The following is a 23,970-nucleotide window of genomic DNA, read 5'->3' on the forward strand; positions in this document are numbered from 1 at the left end:
TGTATGTTTCTAACTGAAGTAGTCAGTGCACTGACAAACCATGGATGATTCTGAGCAAGGAGCCCTATATTTTTGTATAAAATTTGATGGATAGGTGGTGGAATGTGGGCCTTCCTATAATGAGAAGCTGTTGTACTTTGCAAGGCTTGACTGAAGTTAAAACATCTATGTTCCACTGACAGCATTGCTTTTATGTAAAGGAATTCTGCAAGCTTTGTTAAGTTGTATTTTATTTCTAGTAACTGTAACACCTTTAAGAAAAAAAAAAAGTAAGACATGAAGGTTTTTAACCTTCAAAAAATTACATCATCTTCATCTGTCAGGTCTTGGACATTCTGCCTCTGAGTCTTACTTGTGCCTTGGAACATGCTGGCAATGTAAAATACCTGTTTCTGTAGATAGCATACTGGATATTGGGGAATTTATGGGTCTGTGGGACACATAGTTTTGTATCTCTTGCATCAGCTTTTTAAGAAGAAACTACATGATATTTATTAACAGTAATAACAACTGCTAGGTGAAGATGATTCAGATAACAAAAGCTAATAGATAAAGACAAAATCCGATCTTCTGTGCTGGATTGTTTATTCTTCTACTATATGATGGCAGTGGAGATGATTTCTGCTCTTGGAATCTTTATCCTCTGCTATGGTAAAAGCAGCACTGGACAGACAAATAGTTTGTTGCTGTAAAGTGGGCACTGTATTTATTTATTGGAGAATTTGAGCCCCTGGCAAAAATTTTTAGATGATGACTAGAGATTTTGGATGTCTAACTGTAGTACTTTTCACCAGTGAGCCGTTGAGTACAAGCATATATTACAAGTTTTGGTGTGTAAGCTCATTTGGAGGGCTTTAAACTGCACAGGAACAACTGTGACACCCAATTACCAAACATGCTTGAGTACTTTTTCCTTGGAGTTTGGTTTCAGTCCATGGCATTCCCTCAGTAGTTGTGTGTGAGGTTTTAGGTTGTTTTCCAAGCCAGTCTCTCTCCTCTCTGTCTGCAAAGCCTCATTTAATGACACAATGGGGCCTTCTGGTTTTCTGTTAGCTGAGAATTTGTGCCAGCATTTTTGGCTTCACAGTAAAATCTTTGGAAAGCAAGCACACTGGGTTTCTAATTGGTTGTGGCATCCAGGAACTGCAAGTGGTCTTGCAAATGCGTGACAAAGGCGCAGCAGGAGAGACATGGCAGTGGGCGGGAAGGTGAAATGCCATGATTTCTCTGCTTTGTGGTCAATTGTCTTTCATAAAGATGATGTACAGTGAATAAAAGGCTGAGTTAAGAATGAATGTGGTGGGAGATGATACATTTGAATCTTAGAAGATCAACTCTGAGAAGGTATGGTGCTGCTTGGACGTCATCAGGATTAGACAGGCTGGAATGTTTCTGCATCTGCCTGGTCAGGCTGTAGTTTAATAAATATTGTATGAGCTGTCATACTTTGCTTGTCTAAACTGAGAAATCCCTGAAAACAGCTGTGGCTCGTAAGCATGTCTTGTATTTATTTCTCAGGCAGGAGAACAGCCGCATAGCATTATTAGTAATAATACATCTCTGCCATACACTGTGCAAGGACAGATTTCCTGTGATGTACAAGAGAGAGGTGGTAACAGAGTCAGTGGTAAAAACTGAAATTGGAGCTTGGTGAATTGTGTTGGGAGAGTCAGTGCCTGAGATTTCTCAGAATTTAGGGGCCTATTTATCTGACTGCAGCATAACTTATTTACAGCAACTTAATCTGCTCTCAGCAGACACAAATCGTTCAGCCTCCCGTCAAAAAATCCATCAGAAAATCAGTAGCTGACCAGTTGTGAACTTGTCAAAGTGACAAGTGGGCATGCTGACAGAGATGGCATTTGGTTTTTTTCATTGAAAAAATGCAGTGGTGGACCATGGCAGATAACTCTTAAAAATGAAAAATATTGATGTGAAAATGAAAAATGTAACCTGAATCTCTCTGACTTAGCATTTTTACTAGACTGTCATTTTCCCTTTTTTTTCCCTTTTAAAAATAAAATTCTTAGATACAGAAAGAGAAATCCATGCAGCACCCCATGTGAGTGAGAAGTTAATTCAGCTCTTCCGGAATAAGAGCGAGTTCACGTTTCTGGCCACTCTGCAGCAAAAGGCATTGACTTCTGGAGCTATATTGTCCATCCGGGAGTTGGAGCACAGGTAAGAGGAATTTGTTTCTCTCTCTTGCATCAGCAACATAAAAGATACTGAGTGCCCAGAGGTCCGTTTGGATGATGTGTTGAAATGGTAGATGTAAAAATCTAACATGTAAATTAGAGCATTTCTTCATAATTTGCAATTTACTACTTTTTCTCTAGTTATTTTTTTAAATAGGAAGAATTAATTATTTAATTATTTTAAAATTACATATTAAATAATAAATAATTAATAATTTAATTACTTCATTTCACTAATTAATTATGCACTCTGGTCTGTAAAATAACTTAATCAGAAATATCAAAGCCAATGTAGTATAGATGCAGTGCACTTCGGAGGTTACAAACCTTGTAATGCAATTTTCCTGACTGGTTTATTATTCATGCTTCGGAGTTCACTTTTTCATAAAAGTTATACTTGCACTTTTCTTGCTTCACTGTGTTATATAACATTATGAAAGAATAGATTTTCTTTGAGATTCTCCAACTAAGCTATTAAGCAATTAAGCTACTTGTGCTTCCGTATAATACTGTGTATGCTTTCTTCCTAACATAAACATGTTATAAACAGGTGTAATTGCATGTATGTCTTTTCCCTCCTGCTGCCCTCCTTTTTTTTCCCTCGTTGTCAGTGTAGGAGGAAAAAGAGGTCCCTTTGAGTGTCTATTTTAGTGGCAGACATCAGTTTGTTACAAAAAAGGTGTATTTTGTATTATTGTCCATCATACACTTCCAGTGATGTTTTGAGGTTTCAGTGTGTGTGTTGTATCAGTCTCCTATTTGTAACTTTGTGAATACTTTTTAAATAATTTCTTAGGTCTTGAAGGACCTTTGTGTCCAGTGTGACACATAAAACACTAGTGCTGGTCTTTTCTCTTGTAATACAAGAAATGGGACATACTTTGGTGGTTCTCATTTCAAATCCAGTTATTCTGCAGCACTTCCATTAAAAAAATCCTATTGGTATTTGTCTTAGTCATGTATATGATACTCAATTGTTAGCCCAACTTCTTCCCTTTTTGTTGAGAAAGTGTATGAAGGAGTAGACAGTGACTTCATCATGACTAAATTGTCAGTGATGCCTTTTGCCAGTGCCAACAGCTGAGATGTGTAGACAAGGTTCCCCAGTTAAGGGGAAGACTTTGCTGTTTCCCTATTCTATATTTTTTCTGTCATCTCTACTTTCTTATTGGTCTTTCTTGTACTTTATTCCTTTTTGTATTTTTCAGGCACTGTCTTGGTCTAGAAGAAGATTGTTTTACATTATAGTGGGATCCCTCCTACCATCTCTTCCCGTTCTCCTTCTCCTACTGTGTCATTCCTTTTGCATTACTTTCAATTTCTCTAATCTATTTCAGGCTCTGTGAAGTCATGGTTAACAGGATCAGTTCGCCATGTTAAGAGTTTGTTTAATATTTATTTAAGAAAGAGAACATTGAGGATAGCCTTTGAACAGAAAAATGCTATCACATGCCTGCACTTAGCAAAATCCAAGGTCAAACTAGACAGGCAGTGATGGTTATACAATGCAAGACACATTTTAGATATTTTTAGATATTGGATTTTTAGATATGGCATCTACTGAATGCAGCTCCTTGAGTTGTCTATCTTGACAGGCAGAGGCTTGTAGGGAGATGTGCTATGCAGGAGTAATCTTGGTTGAACAAAATACACTGCTGTTGTCCTCTGGCGCTGAGGTTATCTATAATATTTAAAATGACGGCATCTGCTTAAAAATACATAGAGTTGGAGAATTGCCTGCTAGTCTCAATTAAACCTTTTTAGCTCTGTGTAGTAACTGAGGAAGTTTCAGTCTCTAATTCCATGCAGGAGTCAGAACAGGCATGTTTGGTGTTGCTCTTGACTGCTGTTACTTCAGGTGGATTACTGTGGCTGTCCTTTTTTTGACTCACTGTGTATCCCTTAAAGCCATTGTTTGTTTCTCAGGTTGCTACTAAGACCTTGGTAAGGATCCAGCTTTCAGACCCCCAGGCCTGTGATGACAGAAGTTAATTAAGTGGACGACAATGGAGAGAGTACTTTTTAACATGGATGAGAAGTAGAGAAAAAAAGATTTGGGGCACTAGAAGAGGACCCTGCTTACATTAGATCAGTATAATAGCAGAACTTTCAGGCTGATAATTTTTGATGTTTCTCTAACAGCTCCTATCTATAGCTTTGCATGGGAACTGAAATGGGTGCAGATACATCACAGGGCAAGCCTTTTATTGTTGCTTCTACTAAGCTTCTGATAATTATCATGGTTCTGTTCTTGATGACATCCATTTTTTGATCAAGCTTTTTCAATTTCCCATGTCTGTGAAAATAGACACTGCCAAGAGGATAATAAAGAATATCTTTATTCAAGAGCAAGATGTGTGGGAACAAGTATAAGGATACAATTGTTACTTAACCAGTATAGATTTTTTGACTATGGAAAACCAAGAACTCAATTTCTTCTCTTTGTTCAAAATAGGAGATATTATGGTTAAAGGGTTGCTTTTTTTAACTTAACAGCATACCAAAAGTGGCCTTCAGAACATCTAGGTCAACAGTATAGGAAAAAAAGAAACTCTGTTAGCTGTGGATACCAGAGTTCATATCTCTATGGGAAGTGTCTTTATTTGTTGTGCAGAGATGTAATAGATGAGAAACAGGTGTAATTCCAATCAATGAAAAGGTGTGTGTATATATTCTGCTTTTTGATGTAGTGAAGATGATTGTCCTACGGTAGTAGCGCATAGAATGCCTAGTTTAGATTTAATTTCTCCAGTTAAATTTTAGCAGGATTTTATTTTCCAATAGAATGGAGCTCTTAAACCAAAGATGATAAAGTAAGATTAATACAATTTTTCTTGAAGTCAGTAATTTAGATATTAGTAATTTAGATGCTGTTTTGTTATTCTAAATGGATATTTTGTAGCAATTAGAGATTTGCTGTTAATTTATATAATCATTTGATGGACAGGACAATGATGACAATGCATCTTTGTTAACATTTTGTTGAATCAATTTAGTGATGATAAAGACTTTGTTTTCATGCTTCAAATATATTAAAGTAAATCTTGGAAAATGCAAATATTAATTAACACAGCTAAATTCTAGTTGGACAGTCTGATAGTTTGTGCAGGCTGTGTGTATAGTTATCTGGAATATAGTGGTAAATCTAAAGATTTGTCATGGTTTTAAACAGTAACTAAAAAAATTACTTGAAAACTTACTTATTTCTTGCTCTGAGATATGGATTAGAACAAGAGCAAAACAGGCTTAAAACTTAAAAGGAATAAAGAAAGTTTATTAACAAAACTACAAGAATAAGAACACCAGAATAAACTTCCAGAAAACCCTTTTATCTCCCACTACTTACTATTCCCTGGTTCACATGACAACATAGAGACAAAAAAACTTTGGAACTTTGGTGTTTAAAACAGTCCCAATTCCTGCTAGAGTCTTTTCATCAGTCTTTGTAGAGAAACAGAAGTCTTTTTCTGCTAATCTATGGAGTTTCTCACAAGAAAACTATTTCTGTTATAGTTTCCTATTTCTCTGATGCCAGCTGCCCAGAAATCCTGTCATCAGTTCACTCCTCCCATTTTACATCACTCTGAAGTGTGTTATGGGTCAATGAGTCTAGGGATGTCATTTTTAAGGATGAGTTATTCAAAGGCAAAAGTCCTCTTCATCTGTCTCTGTGAGCTCCACTGGAAAACAGTTTTCTCATTGCCTCTCAAGGCCTCAAATCTTCAACTATTATTCTATCTCACTCTGTTCCAGCACCTCACTGTATCACAGTTACTCCACCTTTTGCTGAAAATCCACACTTTGAACACTCTATTCCTCCCAATATACTCTGTCATGAATTAAAGGAGTTTTTTCAGGACACTATTGTCCATCTCCATAACTTTAACAGAAAAATATTTCAGCCTATAAAGCATCTCCTTATTCTCTCTTCCCCATCTAAAACTTAACTCTTTTCTTCACTGTCTTTGATGATTTTATGATGTCTTCTTCATGTTGATTGTCTCTCTGTTTCTCTGGGAAAAAGGAGTAATCTGTACGTTTTATCCAGGTAGTAAAAGAATTAAAGTCTTGGAAAAGCTGCAAGTGTTCATGGTGTCAGGTTTCAGTCCAGCAGCAGAAACTACAAACCAAGCCAGACCGGCCGGCTCCGTTTCTCCCCACTCCCCCCACCGCCCTCTGTGGCCTTGTCTGGCCTGGAGGGAGGGGGGGGACGAGGCTGAGATAGAGCCTGTTACCTTTTCAGAAACAGGAAACCAAAGAGAGCAAGAGAGCCCTGGCTTTACATCTTAAGGTGGTGTTCACAGGTTGATCTCAATTTTCAACGGTCAAAACTGCTGTCAATTCTTAGAAATGACTGATAATTGGTCAGGAGAAAAGACTCCCATCAGCCACCAGCAGCTTCAACTTAGCTCCCAAAGCTATCTTAAAGGTAAAGTCACCCCATGACAAGATTATATTTTCCCTCCTAAATTATTTAATAAAAAATAATATAGGATGGACAGACATGTTACTTGGGGATGCAGAGAGCAGAGACTGTTTTCTTGATCAGTGAGTTATGCTAGCCAATTCTTCCTAGATGACCTCTGTGAGCTATTTTGCTTACAACCTTTGACTCTTTAGACTAGCAAAATACTTAGAAAAGGCCATCAAGATATTTAAAATGCCACCCACAATGAATTCCTCATTTCAATAGTGATTTAATACAGTTTTACCTGAAGCTGTTTGGCTGCTCTTACCTGCTCTGGCCTTGCATGGTCCAGAGCCCAAGAACGTAAATTAGATGGAGTCTAATCAGCATTACCTTTCACATGTTTAATGAGATATGTTGATGGTTGTTCTACACCACTGGCCAAGATCAGTATCTGGAGAAATGTGTCAAGGATGGTCAGGTATTCATATGTCATTCTTTCTGAAGAGTGTTTCATAATGGGAGATTTTACCATGATAAAACAAGGGACTGAGTCATAAGATGATTGTTTTGGAGATTTTCTTACAAGAAGCATTAAAAACTTTAATTTTTTTTCTAAATTTTTCCTTTTTTTTTTTTTTTTAATATACCTGTAACCTGTGTCTAGGATATGACCTTCAGAAACTTCATGCCACACCAAATATCTGGAAACCTGTAAGCTAATTGTAGTGCTATAGTGAAATGGATTTAGTGAGTGGAAAATCTGCCCCTTCACAATGTAGCAGCAAGCTGTGTTAATATAAATATTCAGAGGGATTCTGATAAATGTGTCAGGCTCATGGTGAGACTTTTATTCCTTGCAGGTCAGTTTTGGGTGGGGAGGTAAAATAGGCATGGGATTCCAGTCCATTTTTGGATACTTCTCCCCAGGTGACACCGTGAACGGCTCCTAAGGCTGTTGAGGAGCAGATAGAGAGCTGTATGTTCACAAATAATATCTGTAAGTCTACCAGGCCATTATATGTTTAATTAAAAACACAAAGGGGTAATAAGCTAGTTAAATTATTCACTGAAACCTAGCTGACGAAAAGAAGCCTCTGCAAGTGACATCTGACCCTAGTAGTAAACCTGAAAAATTGGATTTACTCCCTGCCATATTTTAGATTATTCTCAGCAAGATGGGTATATGCATATTGGATTCCAAGATGCCCAGGATCCAGAAAGGGAAGGAAAAACTCTGCAGATGTATCCATTAACCTTTTTCTTTTAGGGTAAAGGGCACATCTTTATGAATATTTATATGTTGAATTGCTAAACTGGAAAGCTGTAAAGAGAATATAAAGATAGAGCCTTACTTCCACCCCTCTGAATAAGTTGATGTGAAATATGTGAGGCATTTACATGTTTTTTCCTTCTCAAAAGTCTTTAGAGATGCAAATGCAAATAGAATTGTGCTAACCTGCTTCTATTCTTGGGGTTGAAGTATGCAAGAGTAAAATGAAGAAGATCTGTTATATAAATCTTTCACTGATTTAAGCATTGTGAGAGAGGAGTTACTGATGGAGGAGTTACCTTCCATCCTGTGGCTTCCTGCTGAGAGCAGGTGTTTTATGTACACTAGGCTGACAATTGTTGTCTCTCTGAAGCATTAATATGCTGCTCCTAACCAGCTGTTGAAACACACTCATTGGACCACACTGGGAATTGGAGGAGAATGGCTGACAGTTTGAATTTCTTTAAACCCAAGTTTGGACACTGCAGAAATGTTATGGTCAGCCAGGAGAAGGATGTGTGGGTCCCCCAGGAGTCTGCTCCAACATGCTGAGTTATTCTGTTTGATTGTTTTATGACCCTCTGATACAGGCAAAGAAACAGAATGTCTCAAACTTACACTAAATGCTACTGTCTGAAAACTGTCTGCTGAATTTGGGTTGCTTCTTTCGAATGTTAACTCCCCTGGTTAATAAGACATTTAGATGTCTCCAACATGTCATTAATGTTTATTTGCATGGTTGATGGTAGTCTGGGTGATGTGTCTGTTTTTTTGGGTTTTGTTTGCAGTTTTGTAATGATGCTTGTGTGCACTCTGCTCCAGGCATTGTCTCCAGAAAGGGAAAGGGGTGGCAGTGCCTGCCCTGATGTCTGTCTGTCTGTGTGATGCTGTGGAAAGCTGCCAGAACTGAAGGCAGTGGAGCAGAGAAGGGTGACTGCCTGGGACTAAGGGCATGTGGATTGAGCAGACATATACTGGGCCTTGAGAGAGGGCAAAGGAATAGTTTGGTTTGTTTTTTCTGAGAATGTAGGAGAAATGTATTTGTTGTCTGTTACCCAGTGTGCAACAAATCAATAATTACACACTTGAGAGAGACATTGATTATTTATTTCAGATCTGTGCAAGCCTCGGTGCTTGGTGGTTTCACACAAACCAAGCAGACCAACAGGACTTCCCACACTGTTATTTGTACACAGAAGTCTAGAGTTGGTAATTTTCCAATTACAGCCCCTCTGTTACTACTGGTTAGTAGTTTCCATATGGGTAATCTCAGCTACATTTTGTTCATGCTTGAGGGAAGAGTCTTCACCTAGGCAGGTGTCTTTTCGACCTCTAGGTGTGATTTTTTTTATGTTATAATGGAGATTAGTTCAGCTAAGGAATACATGGACCTTAAATTTTTTGCCAAGTCGGCAATGTATAAATAGGCATACAAGGACATATTGATTTACTACATATAGTTTATTAGTTCTAGGATGCTCTTCACTAAGGGATGGTGATTGTTACACTGATTATCTTTTTTTGCTGATTAGAAAAGTCTGAATTAGCCAGCTAAAAGTGTCTAAAGAATACTGACCAGTCCAGACCTAAGATGATTTTGGCATATTCCACGTTTTGCAACATGTGGAATTTATCATAATTTAAGAAATCACTGAAAAGCTGCTGAATTTGAGAGATTAGAGGGAAGAACCTTTCTTCTAAGGACACTGCAATTAGGGTAATTTGTTTTCAAATACTGTAGTTTTACTCAGGTGGCAGACTTCATTAGTTTAAAAAGGTGTTATCCTCTTGTTTAATTAAAATCTGGCATTTAGAGACTGTAGATTTGGGGATCCCTGATCTGAGCTGTTGCTGCAATGATGGGCGTGAGAAAGGGAGGGACTAAGGGGATTAAGGAGATACCTTGGTCTTGGGCTGAAATTCTCTTTGTATGGCTGTGGTGAAGATTTTTTTTTTTTGCTATATCAGACTTCATTTTTTCCCCGTAATTCATAAAGTGCGTGGGGGGATACAGCATTCACCCACAGCCCATGAGAAAAGGGCACTCGTGCTGGAGCATGTAGATGCTGAAAAGCTGTTACCTAATAAGAACAATATAATAAGCTTGAACAGAGAGAGATGAGAAACTTTGCCCCATGGATAAAAGAAAAACCTCTCTTCCCAGAGATAAAAGAACTTTCGTTTTTGTTTTTATTTATGCTAGAACAGCTAATCTTTAAAATAGTACCCCATAAGTTGACATGGCCTGTGAATGCAGCTTTGGGAAAGCTGCAAGGCATGGGAGGAACTATCGCATTGTGAACATTAATTTTCCTTTCCTGGGCAGTAGATTCGCTGTGATATTGATGCCACAAGAGAACTGTTTCTGAGGAGAAGTGTCCATGGCATGATGAGAGAAACTCCTCTCCCTACAAGAACTGATGAAAGACCATTGTAGAGCTGGTAACTGATTCAAAATCCCAGGTTTTGTCTCTACATTGTCAGTGGGAAAGAAAAGAGGTTGTGGGGAGGGGAGGTGAAGCATTTTGAAGGTTGTATGCTGATTCTTACTATTCTTTTGGTTCTGTTAATAAAGTTTCCTTTATACCTTTTAAGTTTTGAGCCTGCTTTGCCCTCCTCCTAATTAATATCTCACAGCAGGAAATGAGTAAATAATTCTAGTAGGTGCACTGGCGATTTAAGCCAGTTCTAAACCCACTACATGAGGTTACTTTTTTCTTTATACAATCAAAGAGGAAAGTAAATCTGTATTAGGATGACCTTTGCCTAGTTGCAGGTACACAAACACATCAAAAATGCTTTATGCCTTGCAGCTTGCATGCCCAACTGCCATGTATAAGATGGGTACAACAAAAGACAAAATGTTAATAAATATTCTAATACCTAAGAAATAAATACTAATAGAAGGTGTCAGTGTGGGAGTGTTTATTGTTAAATGTTTCAAGCTAGGCTGGTAGAACACAATTACTGTTGTCCTCAGAGTAGTCTGAACAGAAAAATAAAGTAGTGTAATTGACTGGATTTATTTCCTTTTGTTCTAAATGAAAGGATATAAACATTTGGAAGAATATTATTTAGGTAGCCAGTAGCACAGTGATGGTGCACTTTCAGGCTTTTACTTGGGAGGTTTGAAAGTGTTTAGTATTACGTTTTTGGCTATATTGGATTTGCTTGCATAGAAGGAATACTTTTGGAATAGAGTAGGAATAGAGTAAGTGATGCAATACATGGGATTCGGCTTTTGTGTTTCACTTTCTAGAAAGTTAATCTGATTTTTAGCAACAAATTTCATTATCTCAGGTAATGCTTCTATTCACAACACCTTTTGTGCTGCCTGATGTCAGCCTGACTTTGGTGATAACAGTGTGTAGTCTCTGTCACAGCAGTGAGTCTTTAATGCCGCATAAGTAACAATTTGCCATGTATGGTTTTTCTGTGCAGCTTCTGGGTCTGTCTGTATTTAAACCAGATGTAAAAGGTAGCTTTGGGTGGTTTTAAAGTATGGATGTTAAGGAAACTTCACTGTCTTACTATCCAGGGCCACTGTGGCAGTAAGAGTTGTACCACACAAGACTCTCACTGTACAAAATGTGTTCCTCAGTATGCACATGGAGTTGAGGAATAGATCTGTGTGCTTGAGCATGTTAAGAGCATTTCTTCAAAATCCAATGTTTCACAATGCTTAATGCTCAGAGCTTGGGATTGCCCTGTCACTTTATGTAGCTAGGGTACAAGAACAGTGCCTGTGGAAGCTACTGAAATATTTGCCTTGACAGCTGTAACTTGTTCTGGTTTTGCATCCACACAGAGCTGTGATGACAACTGCAAAGTGTTTCCTTCCGTTTGAAGAGATGTATCTTTTCTTTCAGAGGCACTGCTTTTTCTCACCATGGCTCATCACTGTCAGGGGCAGTGCCTTGGGCAGATGCCTGCTAGCTTCTGCAGCACAGTGCCCAGTAGCTGCTCCTGCCCTGATTTGCTTTGCACTGAGGACTGTTAAAACAAGATCTCAGTTTTTTTCATGACACTGACCAGGCTGAGCCACTTGGCAGCACATTCAACACAGTGTCCCACTGTGCACACAGACTCACTTGGTGGTAAGGAAGAGCAAAAGGCCAAGGGAGTAATGGCCTGTGATTCATCACAGAATCCCTGTAGAGTGAAAATCCTGCCATCTCTGTAATAATGGATGCAGATTTTTTGCCTGTTTCTAAATACATCAAGAAGTGTTTCTACAAAGATGTTAAAGCACAGTCTTGCCTGAAGCCATTTTTATCATGAAATAGCACAGTGCTATTGTGAAATGAATAAGCTATGTGCACAAACAAGTCCAAATGGACTGATTTTTTCAGAAGCTTGCTGAATTTACAATTTATAGCTGACTGATCTCTCGACTTTTCCTGAATTTTCACTGTTATTAAAAAAAATTAAAAATTGTGCCTTGGCCAGACTCAAATATTTTCCAGAAGTTTATATGCAGTAACAGTCTAATTTTTATGGCAGTTTTTTTCCCCCAGCATTTGGGAGGCTTGACATGGCCTTGCATGTACAAGGTGAATGGGGCTTCCATCCTTGAACTCCTGTGGTTTTGTGACCTTCTCCCATATAATGTTAAGCAGATGCCCAATGTTTTGACTAGATGGCAACCCCAAGTTTGTACATATTTGCAGGGATGCCATCTGTGCCTGCTGCTTTGCCCTGGGACATCTGTTCAGTAGCTCCAAGAGCATCTGCTATCAGTGCTGGTGCTGCTTCTTGAAAGAGGCTGTGGGGCTTCATTTGGCACTTGATCAAGGATGACGGAAGTTGTAAAGTCAGAATGATAGCTCTGCTTTATTTATGTTTGAATGCGATAAAGAGGAAGGTTGCCAGAATTGAATGCAAAAAGTAGTTCTGCTTTAGTTCCTAAAGCTCTTACAGGAGCATTTAATCTGCTTATCCAATTGTGCTGCTGTCTGCATTGTGGGATATTTTAGTGTTTGGTCATAGTTACTCAGTTAGTGAAGATCAGGAAATAAAGTGCTGTGTACCCTAATGATGTTTTGGAGGAAACCAATCCCACAATTCTTCTTGAGGCCCTGTCTTCTTGGATCCATAGTCTGTGAGCTGTCCTTCCTTTGGCCACTTACATAATCTAACAGCAATAAGGTCTTTGAATGAAACTTTGTGGTGTTTGCCACAGGATAAGATCACTTCTGTGGGTTGAGATGATGAATAGGTGGATATGTTTCTTTAATGCAGATGATGAATTAAGACAAGTCACCTTACAGAAATATTTTGCCTTTTCTGCTTCAGGTGTTGTACATGTTCTTATATAATGTTGATAGTGACTTTTCCATTTTTTTTTTGGTAATTACATCCACAGCAAATGTTTCCAACTGAAAGTATACTTTTAGAAACCTTTCTCTCCTGATCTGGAAGTGTAATGATCAGCCAAATGTATGGTTTAGTCACTGTGGTGGTGACTAAAAGAAAGGGGGAAGAAAAAACAGTCATTAAACATAATTTTGTCAAGCTTTATCCTCTCCAAACAATATTTTTGTGTGAGGTACATAGGGGTTGCAAAAACTGTCAGAACGAATTGTAAAGTATCTTGAATAAATTGTGGAATAATACTGTCCTTCTGGAAAGCATATTGGATGACCTTAAAATATCCCAACTTTTTTTTATATGCATAAAATCAGTCTGAATTTAGCAGTGTTTTTCTCTTGTATATTGGGATTTGAATGAGAGACTGCAGATAGACCTATAAAGAGCATTTGAATTCTATTATTGTATGAAAGAAGCCAGCAGTAATTTATATGCTTAGCAAATAGGAAAAATTCTATTAATGGGAGAATTTCAGCAGTCAAATTGCGTTGCTGTTCCATAAAAACAGTCTTTGTTAATGCATGTGTTGTGAGAACTTCATCTGTCAAAATACATGTTAACTTCTGATTATGCCTTACTTAAAATATATGGAAGTATAAATTATTGCTGAGAAATAATAAATAAAACAAGAAACCATCACTCATGCTAAGAAGTGGATGAGATTACTGTCTCACATCTTTCTTCCTTGAAGAAGGTCTGGAGGGGAGGATAGCAGGGCCCTAACTGTAGGGCAGGCTGACACAGGCTTCATGCAGATTTGATGCAGAATCAGAAATTGTCACAATACTCTGGAATACCTCTTGGGCTTTTGGTATGGATTTCATGGCAGCATTGAAAGTTCATGATGCATATATTCAGATGTTGCAGGTCTTTTCAGGAACCCTGATTCATTCTAGTACTGTTTTCTTTTATTTCCTGACAAAATACTGGAAAGTACCTCCAAAACACCTGTTAGAGATCAGTTCATTTTCCTGTCTCTTGTATGGTAGCTTCTATTAATTTCCCCCCTCCTCATTGTTACCTGTTGTTTTGCACAATGGCATTTGAAATTGAAGATGAGATAGCAATTAAAAAAAAAATCCATTTATTTCCTTTGGCTGTACCAATTATTTTCTCACTGGTTGATGATTACTTGCCTGAGTTTGTTGTTCCCCTCATTTGTCTTCCATTCCCCAATCAGGAGATTAGAACTCTGAAACAGAACAAGTGCACTTACTTCCAAGAGTGAATGGTCATTTTGTCATTGCTTTGGAAGAGGCTTCTTTCCCCCAGAGTCTAGTGGAAGGAGGAAAGAAAAGATGTTTGCTACTGAGAAAGCTGTTTGCATGTGACTTATATTCTGGTAGAGAAAAGACAATTTCTGGACTGAGAACATCATGAGGTGTTTGTGTAATCAATGTTTCAGTGTGAATTTCTGCATCTTAAAAAAAATAAAGTCAATGCAAGAGTGTTGGTTTATGTTATCTTTTGTTTTTTTAAATACGAGAGAGAGAGAGAGATATTTATTTGGGTAACCCAGCTAGTTTCTGCTGTTGTGATTTTGTTGTCTGTTGTTCACTGATATTTCTCTGAGTGTAACTGTGATTTGCACTTGTCGAAGGGTGGTGAAGAATAGGTGCAGAATTTGTCTGCTGTCACCCTGCTTTTCCTGCCACTGAAGTGGTAAAACATGGTGTTTAATACAGTCCTGTGGCACTTAGTGCATTAGGTGCACAAATATAAAAATGTTAGCACTAGCTATTTCATGAAATTTTAAGTAATCTGTTCTGTACTATATAAATTAGTCAGGAGATTGACAACAAGATTGATCCTTAAGCAACAAGCTGTTCTCAGTCCTGAGGTAACTATTGACACTAAAGCTTGTCAAGTGAGAAGCTTTGCAATTCCCTATGCTGGACAAATAATAGAGCACAGATGTGATTAAATGAAGTATCTGACTGACCTTTCCAGGGCTGTACTGTTGCCTTTACATTAACAAAGAAATCATTGTGTAGTGAGTGATCAGCTCTGTGGCTACTGGAGATTATGAAGAATGACCTCAGGAAGCAATTTGCTTCCTGCAACAGTAGATTGTCTTGTTTTGGGCCCTTAAGCCTCTGTGATCAACCATATGTCTCTATATGTATATAGGCACAAATACTTTATGTGTGAGATACTAGAATGTTATGTACTTCTCCCTCATTTTTTTTTTTTTTTTAGTTTTCTGTCTCACTTCCTTTTGTGCTGTGACAGCAGATGGAAATTATAAAATGATTAATTATGACATCACTGACAGTACTTGTCCTAGTGCTCTTCTGGCTTGGAATCTCCATCAGGATTATCCTCTGGATATTGACTATATTGTTACTGAGCATTGAAATAATAAATCTTCTCCAGATTTCATGTGAATCTAATTTAGGTATTTTAATGGGTGTTGGCTGTAGTTAAACGTTCTGCTCTACTTTTTAGAAAACCCCTCTTTCTCTGCTCTCCTTGTGCTAGTTCCTTCACACAGCCTGTTTTTTTTTTCCCACTCTGTACTGTATGTAATTTGTTTGTACCTATGCCGGCTGTGTTTTTATTCAGTGTTGGTTTTACCTTTTCCTCCTTGTGTTTTTCACTTTGTTGCTTGAGTCTTTGATTCATGCGATCTAGTAATGCTTTTATGTTGCATGAAAAATATGATGACAAGGCACTAGCAGGATGGAGGAGGGCTTGTGTTGTCTTACACATATTTCCAGCTAGTGTTTTATCACCTAAGTTTCCTCCCAAGGAACTCTGCTTTCCAGTTATGTTGGAAACCCTCAGCTTCATTGGGAAGATGTAATCTTGAAGAAGTACACACCCCCATTGGCTGTGCACACAGGCTGTTAGGGCCCATGTACTGCCAAGCGATGTAAAAGGCTTATGGGAAAATGAAAATTGATGCTCCAATATTTATTGGTGTGTGTTGCATTTATGTTTGGGAAGTAGATTTCATTACTGTAATTTTTCCCACCCTACCCCAAATCAGCACCTATCTCTCAAATGCCATATTAAATCTGTGTTGGCCGGTAGGGAAAAACATAACATTGTGGAGGTAGATGGGAAAAAACTGTCTGGACAATCTAACATCTTCACTTTCTTGTAGAGCTCTTTCTACTATAAAGGGACGTCTGTATCACCTGTTTCTATATACACAGCTTCATTTTAGCAGGAAAAAGATTTGGTATGATGCAAATACTTGGTGAGGTCTAAGAGAAGATTTCACTATGTATACTGTCAGTGTGCCCTGGAAGAGCTAAATTCATCCTAGAGAAAGAACTGGCTCCCCCCCCACCCCTGTGAGGCCAGTTAATAACCACACTTTGTTAGCTCTCCTGTGAGTCTGACAGCTGTATGAAGATTGTGATTGTTGCATAGTTTATGCCAGATGTGGAGACACCTAATCCAGCTGGGAGGTTTTGTCCTTTCCTTGTAAAGCTGAACAATCATGGCAGTAACAATTGAAGTCAGAAAATGAGTTAAGCACAATTGCATGTAGGGGAGTCCTAAAAATAAACAGTTGTGGTTTTTTAACTGGGTGTGCAAGTAGTAAATACAAATTTAATGATTACCTGGTGGTTTCTTACCTTAATGGCTTTTTATTTGTGGTAATGATATATATATACACCATTCTTTACTTTTCAATTTCTTACAAAGCCTGCAGTCATACAAAATATTTTGGTATAAAAAATAAAGCTTGTTTTTTTGTATTTTTCTATGGTTGAAAAGAAGACTCCAGTTTCCTGGGCTAACAAGTGGTACTTTGAGCTGTTTTCATGTAATTAGTATTTCTGGTTTTGTACTGCTCTGAATTGTATAGCCTTGTCTCTTCTTTTAAAAAAACTAATTAGTAGCTAATCCATGCTGAGTAACTTCTTTAGATTGTGATGTTTGCTTAAAGAAATCTTATCACTTAAGAAGAAAGTGACAATGATGATATCTCAGAGTGAAACTGATTCTTCATGTTTTCAATGCAGCTATTTTGAACTGGAGAGCAGTGGCCTGCGGGATGAGATCAGGTATCACTACAGGTTTAACGGGAAGACAAGAACAGAGGTGTTCCCATACCGCCTGGCAGATGGACAGTGGCATAAGATTGCTGTGTCACTTAGTGCATCCCATCTTCTGCTCCATGTGGACTGCAACAGGTAAGCAACTATGTTCTGCAATTTGTATTTATTTAAAAAATAATCTCTAATTACAGGAATATAATTTGAAAAGATTTATTTTTTTTTCTCCTCATTCCTCATTCAAGAAGCACACTAAACTGCCATGGGATAACAAAAGGAAAACAAAGTATTAAAATGGAACAATTCATTGTGATTATGAACAAATGCAGAAAAGGTTGATTGCTGATGGGGGAGTATTAAATGCATCTCTGTAGTTTAAGCAGTAGCTGATGTTATGCTTGCCAGTGATTGCATTTAAGTGTGATGGATGGATGTGCAGTCTGTTCTGTTGTGAACTGCTTCACTTGGCATACCTGAGAACTTGAAGAATAAATAGATTCATCAGAGACACTTTAATTTTATTTTACATAATCAGACAATGTAGCTTTTACTGATTTTTCCACGTGCTGCCCCATTTGGAAACTTCTGAGAGACCTGGAAGCTTCTTTTTGCATGACTGGCACCAATGTTTTTTATTTTCTGAAGGACATTCTGTCTTTTCCATTAGAAGTTGTGAAGGCTGTGAGATGGCATATTGCCAGGATTTCAGGGAATGAAAAACAGCAAACCTAGACTCTCTCTTGCCCTGTGACTTGATCTCACAATGTATTGTAGACTTCAGATTTAGTGGCTGATGAGGAAAGTCAGAGAGCTTGAGATTGGGACTTTCATAATAGGCTTTATGAATGAGGAAAACAAACCATTACTTTTGTACCTTATTGCACCAAAATGAATAAAAAAAAATCCTTCGTGTTCAGTGAGAGGATCAGCATATGCATTTTGGTATTGTGGCACTTACATGGATTGGGTGATTATAGCAGATTTTTTTGTCTTCATTTTGTTTAGACAGGCAGAATAAACTTAGATGAATATTATAGGAGTATGCAGTTTTTGGAACATTTGAAAAATTTTTAATTTTGACCCAAGTAATTGAGATACTGTTTTGAGATGAATGGTACAGCCATTTTCTGCAACTCCATTAACTACTGAAAAATCTAATCTGAAGGAATGTTGTTTATTGGACCTTATTTGAACCTTAGAAGCAATTAAATGCTGAGAGTAATTTTAATTTCATTGAGGCATGAAATCTACAGTTTGCAAAGATTCTCATTTCAGTCATTTAATTTATGTTCCCATAATTTATCTGTTTTTCTATTTCTTTGCTTTCAACAGAAAGCTTTTTCTTTGTTTATTTGACATACTGGGTTTTGGGACAAGTTCTTTGTTATCTACTTTGATTTTTTTTTTTTTTTTGTGAACAGCAAATGTGTTTTGGGAAGACCCTTTTTAGCTGATTGTTTAGCTGGCTGCTTTCTTGCACAGAATGTAAAATGAAGACAACACAAAATGACTGCCTGGTGCAGAATTCTATCCAGGGACAGGAGAACTGCACAGAGTCATGGTTGTGACCTGATTTTCTTTACAGTAAAAGGCAGAAATAGATAAATACAATTATGGAATGATATGTGCTGTCATATAAAGTGACAAATATGTCCAGCAATCTGTCAGGTAGTTCTAAACAGGGCTGATCCATCTAACCATGTCCCTTAAGGTGGTATGTCCTATGGTTGCTTCCAGCATAAATCTGTACTTAGATGTCTCTATTTGGCTGTGTATTGTGGTGTTACATGATAACTTCTTTGGAAGAGTAATGGAAATAGTTCTGAAAGCATTACTTGAGGACAGATCATAGTAAAAGTTTAAATGAGAGGGGGAAAAGAGATGGGGAAGTCTCTAAGTTCCTTCGTCAGCTGTGGCATCACTGTTCAGTTAATTAGAGAATTCAGTGAATTTTTGTGTTAGTTTGATTATATCTTAACCCTTTATATCTTTGCACTCAGAAAATGAGTCAACGTCTTGTTCATCTTGGCATTTTCTTATGACAGTGCAATAAACGTCGAAGCTGTGAAAATGAAGAGCAAGTAAATGAGCAGTACCTCTGAACACTGCTGAAAGCCCTACACCTTCTTCATATTAGTGTTATGTGAAAAGAATGGGCAAGAAGACCAGCTCCTTTTTAATGCCTTTATTGAGGTCAGCTGTAGATGGGAGGGTGGCGAGGGACTGCACACACTACCGCTGCTCCCGACTGATGACACAGAGGAAGAGATGTTTAGCTCTGCTGCATGGCAGAGCTGAGGCTTCCGTGCTCACGCGAGTCCCCGGGAAGACACTGGCCCCTTGAAAACCTAGGCTGTTCATGCATAGCTAGTGTTGCATAGTTATGGTGATGTAGCCCGGGACATCAGTAAGTGGCTCAACGTTCTCCCTTGCCCCTCGACGTAGTTTGGAGTCCATTTTCTGCCATGGCTCGCTGATTCTAGGGGTCTTTAGATGTTAATTCCACTTTCTCTCGGTGCTAACCCCCACGGGAATTTGCTCATCTACATACTGGGCAATGTCATTGGTTGCCATTAGGGGATGGCGGGAGCAGCAGAGGCAATATACAAGGCAAGGTGGCATTTAACAAGGCTGTCACAACAACATTGGACATAAGGTATTTAATGAAGAAGGCACCTTATGGTAACAACATTCAACTGGGTTAACATCTCTGTATACTGATCAGGAAGTCACATTTTACTCTTTACATTAAGAAAGCTGCAGCTGAAAGTGTGAATAGAGTCCAGAGAGTAGAGGTGTGGACTTAACGTGTAAATGTCACTATTCTAGGCTGCTGCGGTGTCTGGCTCTTAGCAGAGTTCAGGATGCCCAATGAGAAGTGGTGTTTCTGCAGACTTGAATGAACAAGAGGAAGCAGGATATGAATGCACTATATTCACCTGTCCCACCTCCTGCAGAGGTTTGGTGTCATCAGAACAAGAATTCAGCTTCCTGTGTACCTATCTAGTTAAAGAAGTTCTCAGCTTTTTATTTACTGTTTTTGCCAGCAAAACAAAAAGGGAAAAGAAAATAAATTGACTGCCAAAATTAATGCCTTGAATTTCTACTGTATTTCTTTAGGGCTTTGCTACATCTTTTCCTTACAGACATGTCTCAATTTGCATAAATGCATTACTTCTTTTGTTTAGGGGTGTGGTAATGTATTATATGTTTTGAAGGCTATTGTGAGTGATTGATTTGTGAATGCAATGTTACTAAAATTAAACTGTACCTGAGAGTGCATTGCAAGTGTTTGCATTGGAAAAATATCCAGTCACAACCTAGTATTGCTACAGAATTCATACCGTGATACCCAAAGCTGGTCTCTGGCCTCCAAGAACTGCAGTTGATCAGAAAGCATTGGAGAAGAAGCTTTTAATTTGTAAACAGATAGTCAAATCTACTTTTTCTCTTCCCAGCCCTATCACCCACATTACTCTGATTTGTAAAATTGCTTTGACGTTTGTACTTTATTATCTTTTGGATTCAGTTCAAAGTCAACTTTGTTTTTCAGACCTGGGTAGGCTAGGGAAAAGTACTTGGAAACTAGCAAAGACCTGTAGTGCTTTAAAACATAACCTTTAAAACAGTGCAATAGTCTCTGTTCTAATGAGATGTCACGTGAAGGGGAAAGCGCATGTATCAAAGGAAGTTTATTTGTCCAGGTACACGTCCTGCTGCATCTTACTGGCTCCTTTTAGTGCTCCTTCAAGAACAAGGAGTGGGAAATGTAGCTGAGTTTGATGTTAGAACTTGGAGCTGTTAACTCAGGAATCATAGAACGATTTGGGTTGGTAGGGACTTTAAATTGATCTTGTTCCAATCCACTGTCATGGGCAGGGACACCTTCCACTACACCAGGTTGCTCCAAGCCCTGTCCAACCTGGCCTTGGACACTTCCAGGAATGGGGCATCCACAGCTACTCTGTGCAACCTGTGCCAGGGCCTCACCATCCTCACAGTGAAGTTTCTTCCTATTATCTAATCTGAACCCACCCAACTTTGATTTGAAGCTATTTTCCCTTGTCCTGTCATTTTGTTTCCTTGTCCAAAGTCCTTCTCCAGCTCTCTTGCGGCCTCTTTAGCTACTGGAAGGTGCTAGAAGGTCATCTGAGCGAGGAGCCTTCTCAAGGCTGAACAGCCTCAAATTTCTCAGCCCATCTTCATGGGAGAGAAAAAAGATACCTTAAAGTCCAGACTGGAAACCTGTTGAATGTCACTGGACTCTCCTCACTTACTTGAAGAGCTTTCATGCTGGACCTAAACAGTAACCTCTAGCGAGAAATGTATCTCAGAAAACTGACATAAGAAGCAATGGGTGCACTTGCTAACATGCTTTTAACATTCTAGTAAAGTTCTGAAACCTTAGAGAAATGAAAAGATGGCATTAATTATAAATGTACTACTTACTGATGCCCAAGCAAAACCTGTGCTCAAAGTAACTTGGATATTAACTTGCCTGCTTTTGGTAGGATCTGTGCCACCCTGCTTTAGGTAAAAAGGTTTTGTCAGAGATTTTCTGGTGAATGTTTAGATTCAGCTAGAGCAACTGCATCATTGTCCTTAAATAACCAGTACTAACAGATCTTTATGTATGTTTATGTATTATGATATTTAAAAGTACTAATAGATATTTATGTATTTGTATGTATGATCAAATTAACTCTGCGGTGCTTTTTCCCATATTGGACCTTTGTTCATACCTGTCCTCTTGGGAGATTTGCAGCCTCAAGAGGCTGTCAATTCCTACAAGATCTGATGTTAGACTTCTCTGGGAATTAGTCTCAGTTGTGGAGTCTGTATTGTTTCCCGTGGCACCTTGCTGTCCACTGGGATGTGTGTCCCCTATGACAGTAACAGCACAGAAATATGTTGTGTTGTAATAGTGTAGAGAAGAGTGAGGGAATAGAATGGAGCCTACGATTTAGGAGATGGCAGGTACTGTATCAAAATGTATTTATTGACAATTTATTTGCAAAATAGAAATTCCAAGTTGATCTCAGAGTAGCTGATTAATCTGGAGGGGTAAGCCTGAAAGGTGTTTTGTGTGTTTTTAATATTTTTTTTTAAATATTGTTTTACTTATCCTCAGCCATATTGCTACAAAGGTACTCACCTATTCAGACAGTATCCATGTTCCTTTACTTGAACTCTGTGGGCATAGAAGGGAGAGAAAGGTGCTTTGATGAAAAAATTAATGTTCTTCCACTGAAAATCTGTGCTGGAGTGCCTTTTGCTGTGAATAAAGCCTGTGATTTTGATGGATACTCTTAACTGTTTGATGGAGGGGGTTGGTAAGAGCATAAGAGCATAGATTATAAAACTGGAGCAGGCTTGGAAGTAGTATCCAACTGAAAAAAACATCTTGTCTGCTTCTTTTATGTTAGAACAGTGCATTAGGGAATAAAAAATGCATGAGCAGTAGAACTTTTTAATTGGAAAAATAAATAAATAAAGTGACATCCTCCAAATGCGGGAATCCAAGACCTCTGAGTTCTTAAAAATAAGATATTCTGGCTGCCAACCTGGGGTTTTCAACTGATCTAAACAAAGTTCTATGACTTTTATTAAAGTGTAATAAATTTCAAGAAGGTTAAGGGATGTATTTGAAAGAGGGATTTGCTGATTTAGTTACTGTAAAACACTTTCTCTTGAGAGGGAAGAGGGTGTGGTGTCAGTGCTATGCAGCTAGGTAATTTAGTCTCACTATTTGAAATATGAGTTTGTGACCCAGATTGCTTCTCTGGTCTCCAAGTCTCTCTTCTACTTCTCTGTAGTAGAAGCTGTCAGAGAAATGGTTACTTCGGTAGAGTGGTGTAATTATGCATTGTGGGTGCACCCAACATCAGATCTGTGGTATTGCGGACTGGAAGTTAATTTTCACCTACTAGTTTTCCCTTTTGTTTGTCAGAAAGATCTCAAGTGTTTAGCATGAGAGAGACATCCAGCTGGCATGCCACATCAGCTGCCATCAGTCTCTATCATTACAGTTACTATAGTTAACTGCAAGGAAATGTTGAGGATACAGTCAGCATTATTTTCTTTTTAAAGAAGCTTTTAAATAGCCAGGGTTTTTCACTGAATAGCTAATGCATCAGCAGAATGGTAGTATGGGTGTGACCAAACACTGAATGATATGATTTAATCCAGTCCCCAATTATGATGTAAATTTTTTTTTTATCCCCCACAAAAATAATTTGTATACTTCATTGAGAGAATTGTGAGAATGCATAAGTATTTATGAAAGTGCTGAAAAAGTTCTAGAGAAAAAATTGGTAACAATCCATCTCTATGCCTGCCTGTCTTAGACCCTTTGACCACCCCTAGGAGGCAGAAATCACTTGTACAGTTATCTGGGTACTGGCTTCAGCAGAGAGGCCTGACATAGCTCCTGCTCAGCATGGAATCTGCATCTGCTTTTGGCTCCTTTCGGGAACTGATCCAGGTGCTGCTGATCTCCAGGAGTTTAAGGGTCTCTTCCATAGGAGCTTGGGGCAGAGTTTTAGGGACCCATGGAGCCAGAGCTTGATACCTGCAAAGCCCAAATACTGTTGAATATAGACTCGGTAATGGTTTTGTTCCGCCCCTGCCCCCCAGTCAGAACTGGGGACTTCTGGTGCTTCCTGGTGAATTGTAAGTGTTGGTAGACAGGTTGATGGCTTCAACAGG

General features: G+C 38.4%; 1 protein-coding gene across 6 annotated transcripts in view; it reads left to right on the forward strand.

Annotated features, from left to right (window-relative positions):
* Nucleotides 1-23,970, forward strand: part of NELL1 (neural EGFL like 1) — a 317,342-nt gene that overhangs the window by 22,922 nt on the left and 270,450 nt on the right. For all 6 annotated transcript variants that reach the window (XM_058828276.1, XM_058828293.1, XM_058828281.1 and 3 more), the window contains exons 3-4: nucleotides 2,031-2,181; nucleotides 17,230-17,400. In XM_058828276.1, coding sequence (XP_058684259.1) covers nucleotides 2,031-2,181; nucleotides 17,230-17,400 — 322 coding nt within the window. The remainder of the gene's footprint in view (nucleotides 1-2,030; nucleotides 2,182-17,229; nucleotides 17,401-23,970) is intronic.

This window comes from Poecile atricapillus, chromosome 1 (genome assembly GCF_030490865.1).
Source record: "Poecile atricapillus isolate bPoeAtr1 chromosome 1, bPoeAtr1.hap1, whole genome shotgun sequence".
In the NCBI taxonomy this organism is placed as follows: Eukaryota; Metazoa; Chordata; class Aves; order Passeriformes; family Paridae; genus Poecile; species Poecile atricapillus.